This window comes from Elephas maximus, chromosome 3 (genome assembly GCF_024166365.1).
Source record: "Elephas maximus indicus isolate mEleMax1 chromosome 3, mEleMax1 primary haplotype, whole genome shotgun sequence".
NCBI classification, from domain to species: Eukaryota; Metazoa; Chordata; class Mammalia; order Proboscidea; family Elephantidae; genus Elephas; species Elephas maximus.
Genome location: NC_064821.1, coordinates 167,808,186 through 167,821,545, shown reverse-complemented (window position 1 = coordinate 167,821,545; position 13,360 = coordinate 167,808,186). Strand labels below are relative to the sequence as shown.

The window sequence follows — 13,360 nt, the reverse complement described above, 5'->3', positions numbered from 1 at the left end:
ATGACTTTTGTGTGGCCTTTCTAGCTACGATCTTATAACTCCCACCCAAATGATTGGGCGGGGCTGTGCAGATGTGGTAATAGTAGCCCACCAAAAGGATCAGTCAGTGACCTCAGTGGTGGGAAAAAGAGGATCCCACCACCACCAAGGAAGAACAGCCAGGAGCCAGGCCATGCAGAGCCCTGCAGGCCACATCAGGGAATTTGATCTTTATCCTAAAAGCAATGGGAAATAAATGGAGACTTCTAATCAGCTGGAATATCAGGTTTGCATTTGCAAAGATAATTTTGCTGGCATAGTAGAAATCAGACTGTAGGCCACTTTGAGTGGATATGGATAGACTAGTTAGGAGGTTACTGGAGCAGCCCAGATATAAGAGGTGAAAACTGACAAGACTTGGCAACTCACTGGGTATTGAAAGGGAGGAAGACGGTATTATCAAGAGACAGTGTTGGTCTTCTTTCTTTTGTGTCCTCACTCATCCCCCAAATCATAATTTCAAAAGTTTGAGTCATGTCCACAACCCATTGCAAGTTCTACTCAAGACAGAGTAGAACTGCCCCATAGAGTTTCCAAGGAGCGCCTGGTGGATTTAATTTAAAATGTGAAGTACTTAGTAACCTTAGGGAATAGTCCCCAAATTTTATGCTCACTTACTAGCTGTGTGATCTTGGTCACATTATTTCACCTTTAGAAGCCTCTGTGTATTCATTTATAAAGTGGGGATTATAACAACCTTATAAATTCATGAGATACGAAAGGATATATAAATGGCTAGGACAGTCCTAAGAGAGCCTGGTAGTGCAAGTGTGCTGGAAAGTATCTTGGGTAAGTGCTTGGCTGCTAACCAAAAAAGGCTGGCAGTTTGAACCCATCCAACCTCTCTGCAAGAGAAAGATCTGCTGAACTGCTCCCATAAAGATTGTTGTTATGTGCCTTCAAGTTGATTTTGACTCATGTGACCCTACATGACAGAGCAGAACTGCCCCATGGGGTTTCCTAGGCTGTAATCTTTATGGGAGAAGACTGCCAGGTGTTTTTTTCTGTAGAAGCCACCAGTGAATTTGAACCACCGACCGTTGGTTGATAGCCAAGCACTTAACCATTGTGCCACCAGCCTAGAAAACCCTATGGTGCCGTTCTACTCTGTCACGTGAAATTCAGCTTGAGGGCACTTAACAACAACAGCAGCAACAACAGGACAGTCCTTGGTACACTGTGAGCTTCACAGAGTAGCTATTGTTATTATCGTTTTAACTATTACTATTAAGATAAACTCCATCAATAAAATGAAATCACCATCACTGCTTTAAAGGTAGAGTTGTATTTTACACATTTTCAATAATAAGCATATTAATTTTATGAAGAGGAAAAATTATTTTAAAAAAACAGAATTTTGTAGTATTTGATTCTTTTTTTCACTTGATGGTTCAACTGAATCCCATTCTGCAAGTATCTGAGCAGTTATGCTGTACCAAGCACTGTGCCAGCACCAAGGGTACAGAAGCGAGAGACTTGCTCTGCCATCAAGCAGCTTACTAATCTCTGCTTTCTATCACCTTCCCAATCCTGTACACCTGTTATACGATAACAGAACCAGAGAGGTAGAGGACATACTGTACCTAAAAGTGGTGGTCCCAGGAGGACAGGACAGCATTCCACAATGGTCACCAATCCCACAGCGCTGGAGAACCTCTGGGGTCCAACAAGGTCCATGAGTGTTTCAAACAATACTGAGCTGAGCCACCCAAATGCAAATCCAAAGAATCCCGCATAGATACAGAACCCAATATAGCTGGTGGATAAAGGTGCTAGCAAATGACACACACCATTTGCAACAACAGAAGCTGCAAAGAAATACTGAACACGAGGTCTTATCCACCTTGTATTGGCTACAAGTCCCATGGAAGGTCTGGCAACCATGTCAACAAAGGCCAGAATAGAAAGGAGGAAAGCAGACTTCTCACTAGAGTAATGCTGACTCTTACCATAATTACTGAGGAAGACTAAAGGTGTAAATAGCCCAAAAAACATAAGTACATTACCAGAGAGGTACAACAAAAAGCCTCTGTGGGTAAAAAGGGATAAGTCTAGGAATTTGTTAATTGTTTGGAAAACTGATTGTTTCTCCTTTTTGGGGTTTCCGCCAATAAGATCTGTATGTGCATCACCTACATCTTTTTTTTCACCAGATTTCCCGGTGTCCTGAAGGGGTTCTTTAGACCTATCTTTCCTTTCCTTGGTTGGCTTGGGCCCTATTGGCCGCATCAGGGATCCAGCTACACAGCAGTTTAGAAGGAGGCCCCCAAGAATTAGGAAGCTTCCTCTCCAGCCAAAGATACCAAAGAAAGCCTGGTTGAGGGGGGCCAGGGTAGACAGGAACACAGGGCTGCCTGCCATGGCCAGTCCATTTGCCAGTGGTCGTCTCTTGTAGAAATACTTGCCAATCATGGTTAGAGCTGGATTCAAGTTGAAGGCAAGTCCAAGGCCTGGAGAGGAGGGGGAAAAAGAAAAAAAAAGCATATACTGTAATAAATGTCAGAAATATATTTGGAATTACTTCGCGAGACAAAGAAACTAAAATAAGAGATATAAATAATGGAAAGGAGACAGAAGTCATCATCATTAGAGAGGCCACATTGTACAGTGGTTTAAAGTGTAAGCTTTAAAACCGGACTACATAGGTTCAAATCTTAGCATCACTACTTACTGGCTTTGTAATCTCAGGCATGTTCAGTCTCCTGTGACTGTTTCCTAATACGTAAAACAGGCACACAGCATTGTTGTGAGGAATACAAGACTTAATCCACATAAAGCACCTAGAACAGTGCCTGGGATGTAGTAAGCCCTCAATAAATATTAGTTCTCAGTTATTATTATTGTTTGTATTATTTGAAGGGAAATGATTGTCTAATTGTCAGACCTAGCAAAATCACCTGAAGGACTATTAAAACCAGTAGAATATCATTAAGCATACAGTCACAAATAGAGACAAAACATATTTACAATAGAAAATGCAACACAAAATTATGCCTTTCACTATAACACCAATGATCTTAAATTGTGCAATTTATATCACTAAAATTGTGAAACTTTCCTGAGGTGCCTAAGAATTGAAACACACATACAAATAAAGTTTTGGGATAATAAAACACAACACTGTCAAGGTGTCAATAATCCCCAAATCAATGTATTAACTTAATGTGATTCCAATAAAAATATCGGTGGATTTTATTTTGGAGAGGAGGTAGAGTGAAGAATTACTTTACCCAAAGAATTTGTTGCTGGGAAGTAACCTCTAAATCCCTGGAATTTTCTAGTAACTGGAACGTCTCTGTTATTCATAGAGGGCTTTGGACCATATCTGACAGGTTATATTAATAAGGTGACTCCTGCTGAGGTGGGGGCTGGCCATGCAGAAAGACCCACATTATATCAGCCTGAACTCTGGGGAAAAGAGGGGGAATGGAGACCATATTGGCAATGATTCCATCAATCATGCCTATATAATACCAAAAAAAAAAAAAACCCAAACCCATTGCTGTGGAGTTGATTCTGACTCATAGCGACCCTACAGGACAGAGCAGAACTGTTCCGTAGGATTTCCAAGGAGTGGCTGGTAGATTCGAACTGCTGACCTTTCGGTTAGCAGCCTAAGGCTTAACCACTGTGCCACCAGGGCCCCTGCCTACATAATAAAACCCCCAAAAAAACTCTGGACACTGAAACATGGGCGAGCTTCCTGGGTGGTGACAGACATGGATGTATCCCTAGGGACTTAGAAGTTTCATGTTGGGGACCCTCCCAGACCTTGCCCTATTCATCTCTTCTTTATGCTTGTTCCAATTTTGTATTCTCTCAAATGGCAGCAAACAACAACATAATAAAACTGTAAGTGTAGTGCTTTCCTGAGTTCCATGAAACATTCTGGCAAATTATTGAACCTGAGGGGTAGTGGGGGATCCCTGCATTTGTAGCTAGCAGGTCAGAAGTGTGGGTGTCCTGGTGTCTTGGGGGACTTCTGAGCTTGTGGCTGGTGTCCTGAGGTGGTAGTGTGAACCCATGAATTTGTAGCTAGCAGGTCAGAAGCAGAGGTGTCCTGGGGAGCCCAGAACTTCTGGCTGATATGTGAAGTTTTGGGCCTGTTTGGCAGTGTGGCAGACTGTGCCCTTTGGCCTGTGAGATATGACCTGGCTCTGGTGGTCAGGGACAGAAGAACTGCACTGCACTTAGTGTCAGAACAGGACATAACTGAATTGATAATACTAGACATGGGAATCACCAGAAAAATTTCTGGTGGTATCGGGGGGAGGAGTGGGACCAACCCTAAAAGATATTTAAAAAAACTAGGATCATTAGAATAGTGTGGCCCTGACTCAGGAATAAACACTGATCAATGAAAGTGGATACAAAGTCCAGGAATTGACCCAAAATACATACAAAGATTTAATGTAAGACAAAAGTGACATTTTAACTTAATGGGGAAAGAACAAATGAATCAATAAATAGTGCTAATATGAGTAAATATTCAAGTAACTTTCTATATGCTCTCCCTCCTCATAGCCTCCTTACTCCTAACTTTCTTGCTTCCTACCAACTGTGTTTAAGCCATTCACAGAGGCTTAAACCAATAAACCGGAGCATGTCACTCCCCTATAATGCCTTCCTATCCACAATCTCTACCCCAGCCTTATCTCCCTCCCTGACCGCATGCCACACCTTTCTCCCGTGCTAATAATAAGCATACTATTGACTTAGGTAGGGCCTATGTTCCCTAGATTTTCACAAAGCTGAGTCTGCTATCACTCATACCCCTACTTAAAGCTGTCTCTTCACTTTTGGTGACTACCAAAGTGTCACAACACTTCATTCTAAGGCTTTGTATAGCATTTATCGCTACTTGATATTTTTCTTATTTATTCATTTATTTGTGAGTCTTTTATTGTCTGCTTCCTCCCATTAAAGGGAGCTGTTGCCTGAACTTGTTGCACTATCCCCACAGCACCTAGAACAGTGCCTGGCATACATACAGTTACTGCTGAATACATATTTGATGGGTGAATAAATAAAAGAGGAAACAAAATAAAGTTGTATTTCTTCTCATTTTATGGCAGATGTTTTCATCTACTCAGAATTTTTAAATACAAAGCATACTAAAAGGAGAAGTAGGCAAACATATTTTTGGAATGGGAACAACTTTCTAAGAATGATATTTAAGACTTTGGGTTTTGAAATCCTGAAAATGTAAGAACAATTTAATTAGGAGGAAAAAGTAGAAAAAGATTAAATCAAAATTTCTCAAACAGCAAAAAATTAATTAGGACAAATAACTGCATCTCATGCAAAAGGATATGAATTTAATATATAAAGTCATTACACATTATTCTTATAGCAACAGAAAAGTGAACACACAAAAACGGTCAACAGGCATTTTGTAAAAAAAAAAATATATATATATACACAGCCACAACATGAAAAACACTTACTTTACTACTACTACTAATCAAAAACTGTTGCTGGCAAGTCAATTCCAACTCATAGCAACCCTACAGAATAGAGGAGAACTGCCCCAACCTTTTGTTTAGCAGCCTGAACTCTTAAAAGAGATGCAAATTATGACCAGGAGATACTGTTCACCTGTTAAATGGGCAGCGATTAAAAAAAAAAAAAAAAGGCAATATCCCATTGTCTTTTCTCTCATATATTGTGGGTGAGATTTCTGGAGGGCAATTTAGCGCGCACACACACACACACACACACACACACACACACACACACACACACACACACACACACACACACACACACACACACACACACACACACACACACACACACACACACACACACACACACACACACACACACACACACACACACACACACACAGCAGTTCCCCTTTTACTAGTCTATCCTAATAAAATATTCATGTTCACAAAGCGCTGTTTATTAATAGTAGGAAAAAAAAAAAGGAAAACAACCTTAATGAACTAAATATCCAACAATTAACAAGACTGATTAAATAAAATTATGGTATATCCATTCAGTGTAATAATAAATAGTAAAAATATTATATATCTTAATATTTAATGACATGGAAAGATATCTAAGATATATATTAAGTATATTCAATAGCTTGAGTTCATTATGGCAATAGTTCCTTGTGGCAATTTGGCTATATATATATATTAAAAAAAAAAAAAAAAATCAAGTATCCTCTACCTCTCAAAAATATATCTGGGCATTCTACCAGATAATTCCTGCTTTATGTTTAATACTTCTTCTCCAATAGAAGCCTACTTGGGAGGAAGAAGTTATAACAAATGACCACCCTTGCAACAAGTTGCCAGGTACATTTTATCCACCATCACTGCCTATTTCCTTAGGACAACCAACTCTTTCAAATCAATTAATAATGAACACCTTTATGACAGCAATTTCTTTAAAAGTTTGCTTTTCTAATGCGCTAATTTACCTAAAGCTCTTCAGAAACCCTGGTGGCACAGTGCTTAAGAGGTACAGCTGCTAACCAAAAGGTCAGCAGTTCAAATCCACCAGGCGCTCCTTGGAAACTGGAGGGGCAGGTCTACTCTGTCCTATAGGGTTGCTATGAGTCAGAACTGACTCATAGCAGGTTTGGTTCTTCAATAAAATACAGTAATTTCTATAAGGAAGTGATTTCACTCAAAAGATCTGACAGATAAATGCAGATAATACCCACTAAAGGAAAAAAAAAAATTTTTTTTTTTTTTTTTTTAAGATAATACCCACTGGCAGCGGTAAATTAATGGTTGAAAATGAATCAGTAGCAACTCACCTCCAATGACTCCAATACACAAGTAAAGTTCCTGTACGCTGTTACAGAAAGAAGCTGCAATCAAGCCACAGCCTGACAAGCAGCCACCAGCAATCATGATTGGACGACTGCCATATTTATTCACCAGGATACTGCTGATAGGACCTAGGAGAGAACCAAAAATGTAGTAGTATACAGGAAATGAACCTACCCCTCATATCTACACAAGGCATTAATGACATTAAATGACAAATCCTCTAAAATAAACATACAACAAAGGGCAATGGTAAAGAATATAGCTTTCTATAACTATTTCAGAATCACAGGTATGTGTACTAAACATCACTGTGTAGCTTCTATATCTAGAGATAGTACATGGAATTTTATTAAAATATAGTAAAACCCATGAAAGACAAAACCTGTGTAAGGTGGAAACTGGTGGCATAGTCGTTAGCTCTACAGCTGCTAACCAAAAGGTCAGCAGCTCAAACCCACCAGGTGCTCTTTCAATACTCTAAGGGGCAGTTCTACTCTGACCTATAGGGTCGCTATGAGTCGGAATCAACTTGATGGCAACAGGTTTGTTTTTTTGTTTTTTTTCAATAGAGTGATAAAAAAGTAGTAAAACTGCACCCCATCAAAGGTGGAAAACTTGTGAGACCCAGGCAAACAAGGCAGTCCCATCAAGTTCCAGCTCTCACAGGTTTCACTGTCTAAGAGACTCTAGTCTATCCTTAGTCTTTCTCTTATAAGGCAGAACAGGCTGAAAACACTGTGGTAATCGAAGATCATACAGTTCTTACTGTATCTAGGATATGATCAAAATATATTTAATAAGTTTGCTCTGTTTTCATTTTTAGACAGGCATCTGGAATAAAGACAACTGACAGGATGTGATATATGAACACATCTGAATACATTTCTGAGTTCAGATCACTGTTTACATGTTATCATAAATGTGGCTTGTGCTGTGTTTAAAAGAAAAAAAAAAACAAAAAGACAAGAATACATAACTAAATTTCTTCCAAGTTTAAGTAGTTTTACAATTAGAACATCTCATTAAAAACAAAACACATTGATCCTAATTACATCTAGATGTCTCTGGTATTGGAAACCCTGGTAGCATAGTGGTTAAGTGCTACAGCTGCTAACCAAAGAGTCGGCAGTTCAAATCCGCCAGGCGCTCCTTGGAAACCCTGTGGGGCAGTTCTACTCTGTCCTATAGGGTCGCTATGAGTCGGAATCAACTCGACGGCACTGGGTTTTTTTTGGGTCTCTGGTACTGAATATGTCTTTCAGAGTTAACTGGTTCCATGCCTATAATACTATGTTTGGTGGTATCAATACAATGAAAAAATGCTTTAAGGAGAAGATATATAAGATGCTGGTCAAAATAACCTTGGATCTAAGAACTCAAAAGGATTGGAATTGGGGTATTACCCAAGAAAAGCAGATTAAATTTCCTCAGCTAAACAGACACATACAAAAAGCACTAGGGCTTTCTTGAATGAGAGAAAAAAACCAAATAAAAAGTCAAGTATTATAAAGACCAGAAAGAAAAAGATTTTATGCATTTCATGAATCAATTTTCTATTACAAATATAAAATAGCATCTCTCTTCTAACTTACTACAAATAGATGTAATATATAATTTGCCTATTCCAGATGTAGAATAAGTATTAATTATAAGAAAGCCTTATTCAAAGTAAACAGTGTTTTTTTTAAAAGCTGTAACACAACTCAAAGTAAACTAACAATATTTGCTGATTATAGAATGAATGACATTTGTTAAATTTTATTTATGTTTACAAAAACAGTTTGGTCTCTATTTCATGGATATGGATTTTGTGAAAATGACAGATTTGTCATTATAAATATATAAATGTGTATATATTATATGTGTGCATATTTTTTTTTTATAAGTACGCAATAAAGAATTAAAGCTTTTGGTTATACTAGCGTTTCAGCGGACCAAGTCTCCCTAAGGGGCTGGGTCAAGAACTGGCTGCCAGAAGAGACTTTAGGCTCAACCAAGGATGTGCATAAAGCAGTTTTCATGGCTACCTTCTAATCCACTTCATGAAAATATTAGGTCACAACTGGTTTGAAAATAATTTGAATTTACAGCTTATGTAAGACATATTAAAAAGAACAGTCACAAAATATATCTATATCAGTTAGTTATGAACAGATTTTATATAATCAGAATTACAAGGAACAAAATACTGCCATACTGTAGACTCTGTGAAGTGGGTTAACGCTGTAAAATTTGCAGTATTTGAAATTGTTAACCCAGGAGTGTTACGATTACATTACTGTGGAACTGAAAATATGTAAATTTATACTTTAGTGTTAAAAAAAAAAAAAAAAAGGCAAATTCAAACAAATAAACCAAGAGTAAGTTTTCCTCCTCTGGTAAACAAAAAAAACCACACCAGTTGCCATCGAGTTGATTCTGACTCACGGCAACCCCACGTGTGTCAGAGTAGAACTGTGCTCCACAGGGTTTTCTCCACAGAGTATAATGTTGGCTGTTGGTTTTTCATAAAGGCCTTTAATCATGTTGAGGAACTTCCCTTTTATTCTACGCTGTTGTGAGATTTTATCAAGAAAGGGTGCTGGATTTTATCGAATGCCTCTTCTGCACATATGTAGATACTCATGTGGTGCTTTTCCTTTGTGCTATTAAAATGGTGCATTACACTGACTGATTCCATAGGGTTTTCACTGGTTGATTTTTCTGAAGTAGACTGCCAGGCCTTTCTCCCAAGGCTCCTCTGGGTGGATTTAAGCCTCTAACTGAGCACATTAACCATTCGTACTACCCAAGGACTCCCTCTCCTCTGGTAATCTCACAAAAAAGGATACTTTTTAGCATCTATCTCTGACTCAAACACTAAAAAAAAAAAAAGGAAAGAAACTAAATCTATCACAACTCAAAACATACTAGTGTTCAGGGTATGGCTCAAGAGCACAAGTAAAGAATTATCACAGCTGTAAAAGTGAAAGTAATTCTTAGGGTACATACCACTTAGAAGCCAATCAAAACAAATAACCCATTTAGTAAAAAAAAAATCGGCCACAAGGCTCATAATAGGCAATTTGTCTTTTGAAGTTTTTTCAGAAAGGATGACCTCAATTACCTATCATTAAAAATAGAGATAGGTCCAATTTATAGGCCTATTATAAAAACTTCAGAGAAATGTGCTAGTTATCTTACTAACTGGTGAGGACAAAGAAGGAACTGTTTCTCCAAAGCGAAGCGTCATGTGCAATTAGCACAACTGACATCACTTTTGATGCAAAATCCAAGTGGCTCTCAAACTCTTTGGCAGCTTAGAATTTCAGCATGTGAACTTCTGATTTGTAGTCAGCCTAAAGATACACTAAGGACCTGCAGCGAGTACCTCTGCATAATACTTATATCAATTTCTTCAAGTCATAATGGTCAAAACATTATTAGAAATCCTGGCAAATTAGAGTTCAAAGCCCCCAAAATTACCGGCTCTCAGAAGCCAGATATGGTCCAAAGTCCCTCTTGATTTCTCTGAACTTATTAAAAATTATAAGTACTACAATTTAGCACTTAGGTTCTTTAAAAAAATATTAATTTAATAAATAAAACAAGCATATGTTCAAACTTTAAAAACCACAAAAAGATACACAGTAGAAAAAAGGTCTTCCCATTTATGTTCCTAGCTACTCAGTTTCTCTCTCACCAAGGCAACCAAGTTACCTGTTTCTTCTCTGCAATTCAATCATGTGCTTGATTAAATTATGGCCTCAGTTACTCATTTCTGTTTGATGAGCTTATGTTATAAACTTCTAAAAGGCTGGGGTCAGGACCAGTGTTCTCTATCGCTCACAACACCTAACTCGGTGCTGAACATGATCACTAGGGCTCAACAGCTACTGGCTGAATCTGTCATAAGTTTAGCAGCCTCAGGTGAAGTTATTTATAATTGGACTGTGAAATTCTATTAAAGAGCTAAACAAAAAACAAACCAATGCCAGTTGATTCCAATTCACAGCAACCCTATAGGACAGAGGAGAGCTGCCCCACAGGGATTCCAAGGAGCACCTTGTGGATTCAAACTTCCACTGCTTGGTTACCAGCCATAGTTCTTAACCACTGTGCTACTACTAGGGCACCTATTAAAGAGCTACATGTGAGAATAATCTGAGGTACTAAATTTCCACCAAAGCCAAGATAATAGAATTGAAAGCTTGGCTAAACAAGCAACACGATACACTGTCAATCCCAGTAAATAAATACACTTGGTTTTAGAATCCCTGCTAACTAAGCAACTATATATTTTAACTATTATGGTAGGCTTGACTATTACAAGTTAAATTATGACTTGATGTTCCAAGGTGAAACAGAATTTTAAGTGATGTTAAGTAAACAACTTACTCTCTACCTTTCACAATATGCCAAAGAAAACAGAAAGGAAAAAAAAATGACAAAACCTAATAGTTTAGGGTTCAGCTGAAATGCTTTTGGACTCAAAGTCACAAGGAACAAGGGGGAGATTTTATTCAGTTCTTTAATCCTTGCACCTTGAAAAGATTTTACCTGAAAGACTTTGAACAATGCTATTCAGGTTAGCCTGACTTATTTTAATTCTTCCAACAACATTTAGAAAATATCTATATTTATGTTAACATCTCAAGAGTCTTGCAGAGAGCAATAACAAGAAAAACCAGTTGTTGCGCTCATGGCATTTGAATTTTTCTTTTTTTTTCTTTAGCTCAATACTTCAGTTGGATCAAATCAGGGATCTTCACAATTTCTCATTTCTGTTTCACAATACTATAGGGGAACAAACAGAGCAAGAGTTGCCAAGGGAAAGAAACTCTAAATGTAACACAAAGTTTACAGAAATAACATTTCAAAACACCTCATTGAAAAAGACATCAAAAAAGAAAAGTTACCTAATACAGAGCCGCTGGCTGCTTAATGGCAGTTAAGAGAGCAGGCCTTAGTGGGTACTTACCTCCACCATACATAACAGCCAACATGATGGAAGATATCCATGATACTTCGCTGGTGGTGGCATTGAATATACCTTCAATTTCTTTGAAGAACACAGTAATAGATTTAGGAAATGCATAAGAGAAGCCAATGGAAATGAAAGCTCCAACAACTACTGCCCACCCCCAGCCTCCATCTGGGGGAGTGTATCCAACTGGGCCTCCGATTGCTGGTGGCATTGTAAGTGAAGATGAATTTCAAAATGCAGTCAGATCCAAATATCTGAAAGATATGAAATTAAAATAATACGTCAACAAAAGTATGTCCCACAAACCCCCTTACGCTTTGAAGTAACTGAATGTTTTTCAGTGTTTCCTGTCTAACATAGACACTGTTTTCTCAGAAGAGAAAGTCTTACAGTATTGTGCATAATTTTTAGTAGCTTTTAAAGGAAAAAGGCTCCCTACCACTTAGAAAGCATACCAAAATAAATCCTTTTTAATACATGTAGCCTTTGCACAGTGTACACGTATTGATATACATCTACTGGTTTTATCGGTATAATTTCTCAAATTACTATAGGTATGCCTCGTTTGACTTATCTGCTTGAAAACTTCACCTAACACATACCCTACAAAAATCTCATGTTTTAAATACAGCCTCTGTAAGCTTCTCCCTTTTCCCAAAACATATTCTTTAGTACTTATTTTCTTTTTACTTTTGAGCTGATTTGTAAGTGTTAGGAACTAAAGTACCTAACTCACTAGATATGTAGCAATTTGCAAAACAGAATACCATTCTGAACACACAGAAGTCTCGCTTACTGGGCTGGAAAATTATTTCAGAAAAATTCCCTTTCATCTAATTGCCTCAATTCATGGTATTTTATCCCCCATTGTATGACAAGAAAAACAAGCTCCTCAATAATAGCTAGCCAATACAGTTAAACTCACAAATTCAACTGATTTCAAAAGATGGCAGTTTTATAAAACTTGAAATCACCTCGTTCTAGTGAATAGCACGGTTAGAAAATGAAATCTCCTGTTAGACTGTGACAAGGAGTGGATGGAGTGAGCGTTTCATGGTAGGCTCATCTGCCTTCTCATGAAGCTCTCCTTTAACTTACTAAGCCAACTTTCACCCTATATTTCAATTCATTCTGCAACACTATGTTAGCACTCCCATTTCAGATCACCTCCACGCAGGCTGTATTACAACACTAATACGGGTCAGAGATGGCACTCTCACTTTTGGCCTTCACGTTCTTTAGTCTAAAATATAAATCTTGGCTTAAGAGCAATAGTAGTCTCGACATCTAAATACTGTTCCTTCTAACTAATCTGAACACTTCAAATATGATTTGGGACGAGTGACCTTGTACGGGTAGAAAGAAAACAACCCCTATGGAAAATTTCCCTAAAAAGTGAAAAAAAAAAGGGAAGAAAACAGAAAATAATAACGCTCTCAACTGGAACAATTCAATCAAAGGGAACCAAAGTAAAATGCAATCATTCCCAGGTACTTTTTAAAGGCTTTACTATGTACCAGGCCTTTTACAGGTACTATAAAAAAAAAAAAAAAAAAAATTT

The 13,360-nt window shown here is 37.9% G+C and overlaps 1 protein-coding gene and 1 long non-coding RNA gene across 10 annotated transcripts in view; one reads left to right on the top strand and one right to left on the bottom strand.

Moving 5' to 3' along the window:
- The window catches only part of LOC126073412 (uncharacterized), a 312,807-nt gene that overhangs the window by 151,340 nt on the left and 148,107 nt on the right, over positions 1 to 13,360 (top strand). The window lies entirely within an intron of this gene.
- The window catches only part of SLC16A1 (solute carrier family 16 member 1), a 180,013-nt gene that overhangs the window by 120,877 nt on the left and 45,776 nt on the right, over positions 1 to 13,360 (bottom strand). The window contains exons 2-4 of one of the 3 annotated variants that reach the window (XM_049880052.1): positions 11,794 to 12,053; positions 6,818 to 6,961; positions 1,711 to 2,489 (exon numbers count right to left, since the gene is read on the bottom strand). In XM_049880052.1, coding sequence (XP_049736009.1) covers positions 1,711 to 2,489; positions 6,818 to 6,961; positions 11,794 to 12,010 — 1,140 coding nt within the window. In that variant the 5' untranslated portion in view covers positions 12,011 to 12,053. Of the gene's footprint in view, positions 1 to 1,622; positions 2,490 to 6,817; positions 6,962 to 11,793; positions 12,054 to 13,360 lie in introns of all 3 variants that reach the window. The other 2 variants (XM_049880049.1, XM_049880050.1) reach the window with 2 other exon arrangements.